The sequence below is a fragment of the Pseudomyrmex gracilis genome, unplaced genomic scaffold, assembly GCF_002006095.1.
Source record: "Pseudomyrmex gracilis isolate BER0280 unplaced genomic scaffold, ASM200609v1 scaffold_472, whole genome shotgun sequence".
NCBI classification, from domain to species: Eukaryota; Metazoa; Arthropoda; class Insecta; order Hymenoptera; family Formicidae; genus Pseudomyrmex; species Pseudomyrmex gracilis.
The window spans coordinates 26,979-41,762 of NW_018021056.1; the positions used below are offsets into that span (position 1 = coordinate 26,979).

The following is a 14,784-nucleotide window of genomic DNA, read 5'->3' on the forward strand; positions in this document are numbered from 1 at the left end:
GGCCTGATTTACTCAATAATTACTCCTTTATTATAAATAATAGAAAAAAATGGTTCAGGACTTTTCGACTCAGTTTTACTCCTTCTACCTGCCTACGAGAGATTGTACGGCAATTCTGGGACACCCTGTATATGTTACGAGTGACTAAATGTCAATTTAAAATATCGATACTTTTGTAGCGACAAGACCGAATTCTGTGCAATCCGTACAACCTCATGTGACGCCTGGTAATGTGTTGTATACATACGTTTGTTTATTTACTTATATTACTTGTTCAAAACCTCTGTCAAAATTTAATATATCTTAAACAGGTCCTACTGCACCATCTTCCGGTAAGAGTAGATCAAGTTCGCCTTCTACAAATTCTGGAAAAACATGGGCTGACGTCGCAGCTGGAGGTAGTAGACCAGCTTCACCAGGCGGGAATGAACAAAGAAGTGTACCGGAAAGACCGACACAGTCTAGTCAATCCAATCGTCCAGCATCATCAGAAAGTACATTATTGAGTGGAGTTGGAACTGCAGATTTAAATAAGAGAACATATTCGAGTAATCCAACGTATAGTAAAGGAAATACAGTTACTGACGAAGATTTAGAAAAGCTTTCCGAGGCACTTTACATCAAAGAGACCAACAACAATGCGAACCAATATGTAACACTTAATTTGCAACAAAAAACAACCAGCAGCAGTCCTACTGATCAAGCTCCGCAGTCGTAAAGAAATCACATTTAAAAAGAAAAACAATTTTTTTTTTTAATTAGTTAAATCTTAATCGATATAACTTATTTACTCAGTATACAACAGTATATCAAACAATAATGTTATTGATGAAATTACTAAAAATGTATGTGTGTGTTTGCAGGCTGCTTACGGTAAATCCTCAAGCGTTCCAGATTTCTACGATTCAGAGGGTTCTCTCTATATTTGACAATTATCAGTTAGACACTCATACGAACGAGTATATCAGTCCCGCACAAAGAGAAGAAGAGAGTCTTCTCGTTGACACCTTTCTAAGCACAAACGTGATGTCTACTGCTATGCGTTTTCTCGCGGACAAAGGATTCGTGAGGAAAGATTATTACGAATATAAAGATACATTGAGAAGAATTTGGTTCAATTTGTTTTCGCGTGGGCAGGGCAAGATCGGTAGCACCGGATTTGAACACGTCTTTATGGCGGAAACGAAACAAATAGATACAGGCACAGAAGTGCTTGGACTGCACAACTGGATTTATTTTAATGCAGAAGAGACCAAGAGACGCGTCGACTATCTAGGTTACATCAAAAAAATTGATTTAGGAAATGTGAGGAACATAATTTTTATAACGGAGTTTATATTATTATTACGTACAGAGATTTTAACTACATTAACATTCAGTGATTTAAAACAGAAGGGACAATTAATTTAATGTAATATAATAAAATAATGAACACAATTTTAACGCACTTTTGTTTTGTAGAAGGGGTCCATTATCAAGATGCACGCGAGATTCAATGGTCATGACAAACCGGTCACAACTATGTTTATCGGAACTTCACCAGAACTGGAGATGGCACTTTACACTCTATGTTTCTATACGAGACCAGATGGTAATTGTCCGGTATCTTTGGGTGGTACGAAGTTTAATATCGTAACACGCGCGTTTAGATATAGAGGAAAAAATTTGATTGGAACAGCGTACCCGGATATTTAAGTTCTGTGTAAATGGACTATATACGTGTATATATACATGTGTACAATTGTATGAAAAACTTCCACTATAAAAATATAGAAATTTTAGTTAATTCTCTCATCTATCTAGGTTAAATAAAATATTCTTGCTATATATATTAATAGAAAAGATTTTGTGTTTCTGTTAATTGTAAGAATAAATAATAAAAAATAAATAAATTGTTAAATTTATTTTACCTGTTTATTATTTGAAATGCTAATTATATCTCTTAGATATGTATTTTCGGATTGAAATCAATTTAAATTTCTAAGTGTATTAATTTACACGCTTAAAAATATATTTGCATGTATGTACATTTAGCGTATTGGCTCGTATTGATCGTAAACTGTTAGGTGAATATCATCACGAATTTGAATTTGTTAAAATTTTTATTCTTATGATATTCGTTATGTGTAGGGAAAAAAAAGATAAATATATATAAATTGTTTTACGTAGCAAAAAGAGAACTTCTGGTAATATTAATTCATATTAGAGCAAAACGCGAAAAGGAAAAGACAATAAAATACTACTAAAGCTTTAAATGTTATTCAGACACAGTTAATCGAAGAAGCCAGATATAGATAAAGCATGTAAACAGATAAGCAATGTATGTAACAGAGTGATACGTGTAACATTAGATGAGAGTTTTTTTTTCACGTGGAGGGGAGAATTGCCTCTCTCGTCTTGTATGAATCTTATCTTACGCCGTATTCGATAGTGTGACACAATGCACGCAATTGAAACGTACGTGTTAAAGAACAGAAACAGGCGCTTTCGATGGAGATGGCTAGCTCATCGTATTACAAACATCAAGTTATATCACAGCAAAACTGGCGTTTACGGATATAAACCGAGTAAATCGAGACATTTCGAAGGTATGTGAGAAAGTAGATTGATACTCTGCAAAGTTATTCTGTATTTAACAAATTTTATATTTTTAGTGTCGAAAGAATATTTGAATAACCGAGCAAAACAGAGTAATTTTTATAGATTAGTCGACGCGTACAGAACTCACGGACATAAGCAAGCTGACGTAAATCCGATTTCAACAATCAAGCCGTCATTATTAGCGGAATTACAGCCAAAGTATTTCGGATTGAATTTAATAGACAAGATCAGTTATCAAGGGATTTTGTTTGCACAGCAAAAAGAAGGAACAATAGAAGAAGCTGTTCAATTTTTAAATGCTACCTATTGTGGTAGTATTGCAACGGAATTTAGTTATCTCGAGGTAATGTTCTATAAATATTATAGAGAGATCAAATTAAAAGAAGTATTGCAATTAATTTTTAATTGAACTAAAAAACTAAGAAAACAACTAAAATTCAAAAAGGTTTTTTGAATATTACTCCGTTCTAATTGCTTAAAAAAATGTATTAAAAGAATGAAGAAATTGTTGTCTCTATCGTGATATATGTATACGTACATATATGTATATATATATATATATATATGTACTAATTTTTGCAAGATTGATATAGAAATAAATGTGGCAAGAAATATCGTTCTTTCAGACGGAAGAAGAAAGAGAATGGTTCGCCGAAACTGTAGAAAGAACTGTGACCGAACCATTGGACGATGAAACACGCAGAACAATAGCTATGGAAATGATAAAAAGCCAAGTTTTTGATAACTTTTTAGCCGTAAAGTTCGTAAGTTTAAAGAGATATGGAGGAGAGGGAGCCGAGAGCATGATGGCGTTTTTCTATGAATTGTTCAAACTTTGTGCTTGTGGTTAGTTTTATTGAAATTCGCTCTCTCGATACGCTTATATATACATATTTTACCTTGTCGCAAAAAAATCTCGTTGTGATCGTTATTGACATACTAGATAATTTGGAACACATGATTCTTGGCTCGCCACATCGCGGTCGCCTCAATCTATTAACAGGATTACTAAATTTTCCTGCGGAAAAATTGTTTCGCAAACTACGAGGCCACTCCGAATTTTTGAGCGCAACCAAGTGCACCGGAGACGTTATTAGTCATCTCGTAAGTTCTACCGATCTCAATATAGAGAGAAAAAGTCTCCATGTAACGATGCTCCGAAATCCATCGCATTTGGAAATAGTAAATCCAGTATCAATGGGGAAAACACGAGCAGTCATGCAGACGATTAAAGAAGGCGCTTATACCGAAGATGAACACACCCAATGGAGCGATAAAGCAATAAATGTTCAGGTAAGTTAAAGCTAATTAATGGAATAAGTTATTAATCGTAAATAAACCTGTAATTCTTCTTAGTATGTATAAACGGTGTGCTCGCGCAGGTCGAGCGCCACTTCGTTGCGCGTGAACTTGGCGCGAGGCACTACCGTGCCTCTTGATATTAAAATTCTTGTATTTGGAGTACTAATTTTAAAATTCTAATATCATTACATTTTACGCGTACAATTATATATAATTGTATAATTTATAGAGCATTAAAAAAAATATTTAGAATTTCCTTAGATGCACGGTGACGCTGCTTATCCGGGACAAGGAGTTAATCAAGAGTGTCTGGCTTTGAGCAAAACACCCCATTTTGAAATTGGTGGTACAATTCATTTGGTAATTAACAATCAATTGGGCTTTACAACTCCTTCGTCGAGAAGTCGATCGTCAAGATATTGCACGGATTTAGCAAAATTTATATCCGCGCCTGTAATTCACGTAAACGGTGACGATCCTGAGGTAAAATTTTGTCACTGCTAGTATCAGATCAATATCAAATAGTCGTAATAAACATGTAGGAATTTTACGATGCTCTGCGATGATGTTATAGATGGTCGTACGAGCTGCAAGAATAGCGTTTAAATATCAGAGACAATTTAGAAAGGACGTTTTCGTTGATTTAATCTGTTTTAGAAGATGGGGTCATAACGAATTAGATGATCCTACCATTACCAATCCTATTATGTATAAAATCATACAAAATCGACCGTAAGTAAACGCAATAAAAAATATGTAACGCAATAAATGTAGATCAAAAATCTGTGAAAAACATTTTTTTTTTTTTTTAATTCAGATCGATACCAGATCGATATACGGAAAAACTAACAAGTTCCAGTATTCTGACTCGAGAAAGCGTGAAAAATATCACTGAAAGTCACATCACATGGTTGAATAAAGCTCTGAAAGAATCTGCGAAAAATGCATCGAAAGAGTCGCTCATGTATCTTGGTAGGTGGACAGGAATAAAACAAGCTGAAGACAATGTGACACAATGGGACACTGGCGTGGAGTTGGACTTGTTAAAATATATTGGAAACAAGAGCGTCCAAGTGCCACCAAACTTTGTAAGAATCCACAAGTCGATAAAAGATCAATTTTATATAATTCCTTTGTCTTACAATTCTTTTTTTTATGTAACATCGAAGAACATTCATCCGCAATTAATGAAAAATTACGTTCAAAATCGTATAAAAAAAATAAAAAGCGGTAACGCTTTGGATTGGGCAACTGCTGAGGCACTAGCCATCGGTTCTTTATTACATCAAGGATATAATGTAAGAATAAGTGGGCAGGACGTGGGCCGTGGAACTTTTTCACAGAGACACGCAATGCTCGTTGATCAATCTACGGAAGGTATATTGTCAAATTTCAGTAATTTTCTAAATTTTTTCCCCTCCATAATCACATTGTAGTGGTACACAAATTTATGAAATATTTTTTCGCAATACGATATTGTAGCTATTTTCATCCCCTTAAATTCTATGAGTGATAGTCAAACTGGGAAACTAGAGGTAGCTAACAGCATTCTGTCCGAGGAAGCTGTTCTTGGTTTCGAGTATGGTGTAAGTATAACGTCACCGTTTACCTTGTCCATTTGGGAGGCTCAGTTCGGAGATTTTTTCAACGGAGCCCAAGTCGTTATCGATACGTACGTAACGAATGGAGAAGCGAAATGGATGCTGAGCAGCGGATTAACAATGCTTTTACCGCATGGATACGACGGTGCTGGTCCGGAACATAGTTCGTGCAGACTCGAAAGATTTCTGCAATTGACCGATAGTAAAGAAAATACAGTCGATAGTGACGATGTAAATATACAAGTTGTAAATCCTACTGAACCAGCACAGTATTTTCATCTACTAAGAAGGCAGGTAAGAACATAGACATTTCACCACTGGCCATTATATATGTACATTGTATATGTACGTATAAAAAAGTAGGAGACAAATTTTTTAATCAAATTAAAAAAACGTTTCGGTTTAATAGATGGTACGAAATTATCGAAAGCCTCTAATGTTAGTAGCACCTAAGATTTTGTTGCGACATCCGGCCGCGATATCACCTTTGTCGGATTTTAAACCTGGAAGAAGTTTTAAAACTGTTATCGGTACGTGTGTTGTACTTTTCCTTTTCTCTGTTTTCAAAAAAATATAAATAACAAATTTTTATAGAAGATAATAAAGTAGAAGCTAGCAATGTAACCAAAGTTATACTAGTCAGTGGAAAACACTATTACGCGCTTGACAATTATCGAGAAAGTATCGGAAACAAAGATGCAGCAATTATCAGAATAGAAAGTCTGTGTCCATTTCCTGTACAGGAACTATTGAAAAAAATTGAAAAATACAAAAATGCGAGAAGTAAGTTGAAAAAAAAAAGAATTTAATTATTTACTGCAATAATAATATATCACATATTGTAATATAATTTGAAAAAATCTCTAATTAACAAATCTACTATATATAAACATGCAAATAAATAGCACCGTTGGGAACTAATCACGTTTACGTTTTTCAGCTTTCGTTTGGAGCCAAGAAGAACCGCGAAATATGGGCGCGTGGAGTTTCGTTAAAACACGTTTTGAGAATTTGTGTGGAAGACATGTACGTGATATCGAGTTATAAAAAAATTGCCACTCAATAGTTTGTTAATTATTTGATAGTAAACTATACATACACATGTGTGTATAAATTATTTAATAAATTAATCACTACAATAACTATTTTTAGATAAAATATTGCGGCCGAAAAGCCATGGCAGCACCAGCTGTCGGAGACGGACAAGCCCATCAGCAAGAAGCTAACGAAGTCATTATTAAACCGTTTACAACTGAATAAATTTTTACCACTTTTTTATCTTAATTACATGATATATGTATATACTTGGAAACTGTGATGAAAAAAATAAAATGTTATTTCGTATGTTTTTTTTTATTTCACCATGAAATATATAACACTCTTGTGAGATTTCTTAAACAGGTACTGTTCAAATATAAATGAGGAGAAAAGCTAAGTTAACAAACAAATGCCCTAAAATGTCCTAAAATGTTTATATATTGTTACTTATAAGTAAATAAATTGATCAACGATTGTACACTCTTTAGTCAATTACATTATATAGATTCTAATGTGAAAAGTGTTGTTGAACAATATTTTTAAGATCTTTTTTTAACTTAAATCTTTACCTCTTTTGACATTTTCTTGAGATAATGCAAATGTCAATAAAACGATGATTTCGTGTTTTCTTAACAGAGAAATCCATTTGTTATTACAGTTCAATCAATTTACTTTTCACTAGTAGTTTTTTCTTTTTTATTTAATTTTTCGTGTTCTTTCTGCACAAGAGTTCGCAATTCATCCTAAAAAATATTAAAACATTTTTAGCATCATTAAAGATTATTTCTATATTAAAAAAAACCTTGAAAAATGTAAAATTTTACCCCCCAACCGAGTTTATCTGCAAGCAGTTGACAACCTGTGTCACAATCGCCCAACCAAGCTACATCGCGTCCTCCGTGAGCGCTCTTTGTATCGAATACTAAACCTTGTCGCAATCCTAGAAGTCGTGACAAACGATCTTGCATACCTACTTTCTCGTTGTTGATAAGCAGACGTGGACAGGTAGCACGTACTCTAAGAAAAAGGTAATTTTATAACTTGTGTCTGTATATGCAAGCGCATATGTAATACATAAAAAAGAAACTATATTATTAGGTTTTGTTTTTATTATACGTACCTATCTACCAACGATGCAAAAGGCTGTACAACCAAACTTGATCCCATAATAATCAAAAGATCGGCGTTAACGAAATCCCGATCAGCAAGATCTCTGAAGCGGTCAGGTAACATTTCGCCAAAAAAAATTATGTCAGGTTTTACAACGCCTTTGTTACATTCTTCACACTTCGGTATCAAACCTTCTATTATTTTTTCTGTTATTTAAAATTTTATCAATTATTTGTTGTGATTGTTGTTCAGCAAAAATTAGAAATATTGCAAAGCACCTTTCATCCATTCAAGTGTATATGGAGCTCGACAAGTCAAACAACGACCTGTGTGAAATGTTCCGTGAGCTTCCACTAGTTTTTCCGAAGGTAGTCCAGCAACACGTTCCAACGTATCAATATTTTGCGTATAATGTCGTAACAGTAGACCTTTCAGCAAATATTCCGTTTCATAAAGTCATGTTTAATGATAATGACCCTGAGATGTGTTAAGTTCATGACTCCGAAAAACGTTCTTAATTTCTCAAAACTTAGGTCATAGCATCTAATATTTGTTCTACCGCCATCATCTTTATTATAGCTAACTACTATTTTAATTATAGCACCAAAGTAGCAATTAAAACCTGAACGTTACTGAGGGTCATGATCTAGACAACATATATACGTACGTATTTACCAACCTTTCTCCCATAGCATACGAATGAAATAATGGCTGATTGTTGGTTTAAAACCTTCTGGCAATAACTCTCTCGCAAGTGTAAAAAATGGTTCTGGATTTTTCATAAAAAAATCTAATTCAAAGATAGCTTGAGGATGAGGTAAATTATATTTATCTAGTTTGTGATACAATCCACTAGATGGGGAACGAAAGTCTGGTATTCCAGCAGCTGTAAAAAAGAATGTAAATTTTGTAATATTATTATATTTAATATATGACTACTACTTCACGCAAGCTTGACAATACATATTAGAAACAATTGAGAAATTAATTTTTATTAAATATATCTTGTATTTATACTCACAAGTAGAAATTCCAGCACCTGCCATAGTAATAATTCTGCAATTGGATTTTTTTTTTATATACTCCACAATTCCATCCAAATTAAGCTCGTGAAGAATTTTTTGTTGCGATTGGTCATTCTGATCATTTTCTGAGAAATCAACAAGTCTTAACTTTTGTGCAAGAAATTTGCGTAGTCTTTCCATGTCGTCCTTTACCTCTGAAGACTCAGGAGAAGTACTTTCTTCTTCTGAATTATCATCTAGAATACACAAAAGAGATTTTCAAGACACATATTTATTTTACTTTGACTAAAATTGCTTTAAATTGTCAGAAAAATAATATTGACATTTGGCTTGATATGTTCTATCTAACTTGACCCACTGTAATTCAATTAAATCATTAACCTTGCAGACTCTAAAGTGTTCTAAATCACCTTTTTATACTAAGTTTATATACATATATATATATATATATATACATAAATGCACATCTCAGAGTATAATGTATTGCAATACAAGTAAAGGATTAAAACACATGTAAATTATAATAACTAAAAATAATTTTTTATGTTTAGATATATACGTGCCTCTCACAGACACACCATATCCTCCAATATGTACATGAAGTTTTTAACTATTTCTTACTCACACATGCCCAATTTCTTCTGCTAGACTTTTTATTCACTCTTCATAATTCTTGAGAAAAGATGTAAAAAGAGTTACTTTACCTTTTCGTTTCTCTTCAGTCGATGTATTGTCCATATTACAAGTCAATGCTACAATACGATTAACGTATGATTTGCAAAATGTAATCTATTGACAAGAAAAAAAGATATATCGATGATTTATTTATTCACTTTACGAATGTATAAATGTCTACATTATATACTAACAGAAAACTTACAGCAACCGAAATGTATGCGGTGTAACACCATATGTAATTAAGTAAAATAAAAATTATTTTTCTTTGAGAGACACGTCAGTTTATATACTTTTTTACATACATTATTTATATATTTATATGTATAGCATGTACAAAGTACAAATATACAAATAGAACGTTTGGTTGGTGCAGAGTTTTCGTCACAAGTACTATGTAGGCTGTGTTCTGGGTTACGTTCCAAACCCTACTTTGGTTATCAAAATACTATATTTCACGTCACGTGTTCTATAATTTTTGATTACCAAGATAGTATTTTGGAACGTATTCTTGATATTCACTGCCAGTACTTGAAATCTATAGAATATGTAACGTGAAATATAGAATTTTAGTACCATATAACAGCAAATATCGAAACGCATCTTTGGCTGCGGTTCGTTTCATGCTTGGCTGCGGTCCGTTTCATGCTTAATCGCGCATTTATCTGTAGTATATGTCACGTATACTGTAGATAAATGTGCGCTTAAGCATGAAACGGACCGCAGCCCTTAAGTGCACATTTATCTATAGTATACGTGACATATACTACAGATAAATGCGCGATTAAGCATGAAACGAACCGCAGCCTTTAAAGAGCCGTCTACAATGGAGAGTTGTAGGCCGTAATAGTAAGAAATTGACCAATCACAGACAAAGTACAGAAGAATAATCGATTGTGATTTGTCAGTTTCTTACTGTTACAGTCTAAAACTGACAAATCACAATCGATTATTCTTCTGTACTTTGTCTGTGATTGGTCAATTTCTTACTATTACGGCCTACAACTCTCCATTGTAGACGGTTCTTTATGTGTGATGGTCTTTATGTAGATTTTTCAAGTTAGGCTTATATCACATTCCTGCGTTTTTGGAAAAATAGCAAGGATGAAGAAGAATGAAAGAGATTAAGGGATGATGGCAGGTTAGACGGTATGAAATAGTAGGCCCTGATCCATAGACTTATATATAAATAGACCCAGCGTTCTGTGAGAGGAGTTGTCCGCGTCTTCTAAAGGACGGAACGATATGCATCCAGGTGCTGTCTCCGTCGCTCCGCCGTTCTGGAGGGGGAACGTCGATGGATAACGTTGAAGGAAAGCGAACTTAAAGGCGCGTGTACCGCACTTATATGTGTAATAGGGTTAGGTTAGGTTACACGGAAAAAGACACAGAAAATGTCTCAGTGTTGCATTTGCAAATCGCATTGTGGCTCCCATGCAGATATTACATTTCATACGTACGTAAATAACTTTGAATTGCAGTAAAAATAGTTACATCTAACCAACAATCTATATATAATAATAGAAACTTTTTTTTCAAGCATACCACGGTCAGAAGAATTTCGAGCAAAACACATATAAGTGCGGTACACGCGCCTTTAAGTTCGCTTTCCTTCAACGTTATCCATCGACGTTCCCCCTCCAGACCGGCGGAGCGACGGAGACAGCACCTGGATGCATATCGTTCCGTCCTTTAGAAGACGCGGACAACTCCTCTCACAGAACGCTGGGTCTATTTATATATAAGTCTATGCCCTGATCCCACCACAGACCACCACAGACATTGGTCTAGTTTCCACCGAAACCCTCAACTTCGGTACAGATCAAATTTAGTGTTGCGTTTCCATTGGAAGTAGAGTACTTATAGATCAAAGCGGAAGCGAAATCAGCGCAATTTGACAGGTTTCCATCGACTTAAATTTGATTCTACGTCGCATTAGATGTGAATTAATGCTTCGGTGGAAACTAGACCATTGATAGACAGAGAGAGAGAGAGAGTTACTCTTCAAAGTATGTTTTTTTGTCAACTGTAAAGACATCTTTTTAGCCAAACGCGCAGTTTGTATATAATTGAGACGCTTGAAAGACTGCTGTGATTGTAAAGTATTGAGAGATAAAATATTTGTAACTAATCTTATAGTTTCATAGTTGTATAGTTATGTAGCTTTATAGTTTATAATAGTATAATTTTATAATCTGGCAAATTAAAAGGTTTATAAAGTTTGTAATATTCGTAATGTAGAATGGGCTATGCAGATAGTGCTAATAAGGATGTATGAATGAATGGATGAATGAATACATACGCGAGAAATAATTTATAGAGAATTGTAAACCAAGTCCCCTTGGCAAAAAAAGCTTAAGTAATAAACTATACTATACTTTTCACGTTATAAATTATAGTTTGCATCATATGTATACACACACACGTTACGTGTAAAATATGTATATATATATATATATTTTTTTTTTTTTTGTGTCTCTAATAAAATTATATACATCTGTTAATCCCAATATTTGATTTTGCCGTCCCAACTAGCAGTAGCGAGTCTTGAAGGTTCGTGTGGATGCCACAACACATCAATGCACACCCCGTCATGTGCTTTCCATTTTTTGTACAATTTAGTAGTTTTCCAGTCCCAGATATAACACCTGCCGTCTGCATCGCCCGATACCAAGTAACTAAAATGGAATTTAAATGTAGACCGTAAAAAGATGATTATACGTAAATTATTTTTACGTATGTATTCACGCATGTATTCATACAGATATATCTTATACAAAAAAATTTATAATTGATAAATGAGTTTTTCTTTTACATAACATACCTCATATCTGGTGAAAAATCCAAGCCACACGCATATCCAGCGACCATGTGGCCCGTGAAGGTCTTTTTTCTATTCATTTTAAATCTGTTCAATGCTGAGAATATAACAATCTTATTGTCCATACTTTGGCAGGCAAGCCATTTCTGATTTCGCGATGGCGTTACCGCTGGCATAGAATGCATAGATGGGTCAGCTATGTATTTCATATCGACTGGAATATCCCTGTGGAAAAAAAAAAAAAAAAAACATTTTTAGTATACTAAATTAATCTTATTTCTTTTCAAAATAACATCTCTTTACAAAAGATCGCACCATTCCCAAACCCGAAGGCTTTTATCGTCACTAGTGGTAACAAATCTTCTATTTTCGTCGACAAACGTAATGGTGTTCACGGCGCCTAAGTGACGATCATATTCCTGTGTTATCTCACCCGTTCTTATGTCCCACTAAAATAAAATATTTGGTCATTCAAATATATTTTTTAATTCAACTATGATTCCGAACAATGTGTACTCACACAAATAATTTTCTTGTCGCTGGTACCAGCTACAAAGAGATGTTGTTTGTCCGGATCGGGATTGAATTTTGCACAGTAAGGAATTTTCCGACTTGTAAAACGACTGATACAAGCGCCGGTCTCTGTATCCCAGAGTTTCACATATCGATCATAAGCAGCCGATAAAAATCTCTTGCCGTCGTTGTCAAAACTAATATCGCGTACCGCTTGACGATGACCATAGTACGTCCTGACGCATCTCCTATCTTTGTAAACTTCCCACAACTGTTAATAAGATACATGATTTTAAATTTGCAATTTGTTATTTTTTGATTACATTATTTAGCAATATGCATACAAAATACCTTTACTCGGCAATCCATGCTACAAGATAGCAACAAGTGTGCTGTTTGAGGAAACCATCGAATTTGTGAAATACCCTTTGTGTGACCTTCCCATACATGTATTTGTGTCTTTGGTAAAAAGCAACGTTCAGGCGGCGATTCTGATCTGAGATTTACACCCACATCCTGAGGTGCGTGCAAGAACGAGCGTCCTTGATAATCGACACTGTCTTTGACTGAAAAGTGTATACACATGTGAGAAATAACACACAGTATAGAGTTTACTAATGTATTCGTTAAAATAGTTTTGAGAACAATATTTATAAAGACATTACTATGTAATACTGTTTTCTCTTCCAATGGTTTTTCTTCTGTCTGTTTTCCACGTTTATTTCGTTTAGCTAGAATTTCTTCTAACTCTGCAGCTTCTTCTTCAGTTGGTTTTATTACTCGTTTTTCGTCAACAAATCCACCCCATGGTCCAACAAAACCCTCTATATCAGATGGATCATCGTTTTTGTGTCTTTTTCTCTTATCTGATGGTCTCAGAGCAGTACTTTCGAAAACAGTCTTTGCTCCTGATTCTTCTGCAACTTCTTTTGCACCAATTATTACTTTACCTTCATCTGAACTTCCATCTACAGTTGGATCCAATGCATAACCTATAAAGATACATTTAAAAAATTTTCAAGATATGATATTATTTAAATATTTGTAAATATTATTTTATATTTAATCTATATTTTAAATTACATTTTTAAGAATATCAACTGTATATTACCATAACTAGCAAATGTCCTCCTTTGATTTTCAAATTGAAATTCACTTATATGAGCACGTTCTACATATCCTGAAAGAATATTTTTTACTGCCCGCTGTTGTTGAGTTTTGAAGGGATTTTCTGGTCCAACTTCTGGTCCAAAGAGTTCCTCATACTTTGGATTATGTATAACTTCTTTTGTAGTAGGATCGATATGCTTTATACACAATTCTGTTCCCTGTGTAATTATATATGAAATAAGTTATATTATGTATTATTTGATAGATTATCTCTCTCTTTTTGTGTCAATATATATATATATATATGTGTGTTATTTTATTTAAAATAAATTTTCAAATTGTTTATAATCTCTAAAATTGGCAAATAACCTTTATTGCCGAAAAAGAAAGCACACTTCAAATCACAAGTACAACCTTCTAATAGCTTTCAAAAAATACATTAACAGTATAAAAAATACATTATTACTAGAATACTTACAGTAGGTACTACTTCCGGAGCAGAACAAATTTGTAAACTTGATGTCGTTAATTTACCAAAATCATTTTCAGAAGATAGTTTAATACTTTCACTGTCACTATTTTCGTCGCTGCTTCCGTAATCTTGTATCGCAAGCATTTTTTAATATATAAAATCATATACGTAAACTAAGATTTGAGACCAATTTTTCGACACCATTCGCGACACATATATGTGAACATTAAGGTTTGTCTTTACGCCAATCTTAAGCTCATATCATGCTACGAATTACACTGAGTTCAAAGAGAGAAGGTACCTCCTTCTCTCTGCAAAGGGGAAGAAAAGCGAGCAAAGTGAGGTAGCGTTGCGCGCGGGTGATACCCAATAGTTGTAGAGTGGATGGGATCCACAGATTTATAGAAATATTTATTAATATTTATTTATAGAAATCTGTGTGATGGGATCATTTCTGATAAGGGATATGCGCGACGAGTTTTCGCCCGTTCCGATTCTCTTCTCTTATTGAACTCA

At 34.0% G+C, this 14,784-nt stretch overlaps 4 protein-coding genes and 1 long non-coding RNA gene across 9 annotated transcripts in view; 3 read left to right on the plus strand and 2 right to left on the minus strand.

Moving 5' to 3' along the window:
• Positions 1-1,786, plus strand: part of LOC109860831 (poly(U)-specific endoribonuclease homolog) — a 4,566-nt gene extending 2,780 nt beyond the window's left edge. Inside the window, exons 4-7 of the mRNA XM_020440199.1 lie at positions 180-227; positions 312-714; positions 864-1,305; positions 1,462-1,786. Of these exons, the coding sequence (XP_020295788.1) occupies positions 180-227; positions 312-714; positions 864-1,305; positions 1,462-1,695 (1,127 nt within the window). The 3' untranslated portion in view covers positions 1,696-1,786. The remainder of the gene's footprint in view (positions 1-179; positions 228-311; positions 715-863; positions 1,306-1,461) is intronic.
• A 616-nt stretch (positions 1,787-2,402) lies between these two features.
• On the plus strand, positions 2,403-6,817 carry LOC109860826 (probable 2-oxoglutarate dehydrogenase E1 component DHKTD1 homolog, mitochondrial). Of its 3 annotated transcripts, none has more exons than XM_020440190.1 (13): positions 2,403-2,588; positions 2,655-2,944; positions 3,228-3,447; positions 3,545-3,894; positions 4,165-4,386; positions 4,478-4,635; positions 4,721-4,991; positions 5,073-5,280; positions 5,386-5,798; positions 5,914-6,034; positions 6,099-6,287; positions 6,445-6,530; positions 6,657-6,817. In XM_020440190.1, the coding sequence occupies exons 1-13, from the start codon at positions 2,441-2,443 to the stop codon at positions 6,762-6,764; spliced, it is 2,784 nt and encodes a 927-aa protein (XP_020295779.1). In that variant the 5' UTR covers positions 2,403-2,440; the 3' UTR covers positions 6,765-6,817. The 3 variants fall into 3 exon arrangements, with proteins under 3 accessions (XP_020295779.1, XP_020295780.1, XP_020295781.1); XM_020440191.1 differs by having other exon boundaries at positions 6,102-6,287; XM_020440192.1 differs by having other exon boundaries at positions 5,467-5,798.
• Positions 6,818-6,838: 21 nt separating this feature from the next.
• On the minus strand, positions 6,839-9,763 carry LOC109860827 (NAD-dependent protein deacetylase sirtuin-2). Of its 3 annotated transcripts, XM_020440193.1 has the most exons (8): positions 9,558-9,763; positions 9,382-9,466; positions 8,674-8,913; positions 8,332-8,538; positions 7,931-8,080; positions 7,663-7,858; positions 7,367-7,559; positions 6,839-7,285 (listed from the first exon to the last, which is right to left on the minus strand). In XM_020440193.1, the coding sequence occupies exons 2-8, from the start codon at positions 9,413-9,415 to the stop codon at positions 7,211-7,213; spliced, it is 1,095 nt and encodes a 364-aa protein (XP_020295782.1). In that variant the 5' UTR covers positions 9,416-9,466; positions 9,558-9,763; the 3' UTR covers positions 6,839-7,210. The 3 variants fall into 3 exon arrangements, with proteins under 3 accessions (XP_020295782.1, XP_020295783.1, XP_020295784.1); XM_020440194.1 differs by lacking the exon at positions 9,558-9,763 and having other exon boundaries at positions 9,303-9,466; XM_020440195.1 differs by lacking the exon at positions 9,558-9,763 and having other exon boundaries at positions 9,241-9,466.
• A 745-nt stretch (positions 9,764-10,508) lies between these two features.
• Positions 10,509-11,082, plus strand: LOC109860829. The gene is made up of 2 exons (XR_002250885.1): positions 10,509-10,808; positions 10,893-11,082. It is a non-coding gene; the product is annotated as an uncharacterized LOC109860829 (long non-coding RNA).
• A 703-nt stretch (positions 11,083-11,785) lies between these two features.
• LOC109860824 (pre-mRNA-processing factor 17) lies at positions 11,786-14,506 on the minus strand. The gene is made up of 8 exons (XM_020440187.1): positions 14,275-14,506; positions 13,798-14,014; positions 13,352-13,678; positions 13,038-13,252; positions 12,694-12,957; positions 12,489-12,622; positions 12,177-12,398; positions 11,786-12,030 (listed from the first exon to the last, which is right to left on the minus strand). The coding sequence occupies exons 1-8, from the start codon at positions 14,410-14,412 to the stop codon at positions 11,853-11,855; spliced, it is 1,695 nt and encodes a 564-aa protein (XP_020295776.1). The 5' UTR covers positions 14,413-14,506; the 3' UTR covers positions 11,786-11,852.
• Between the last annotated feature and the right edge of the window lie 278 nt (positions 14,507-14,784).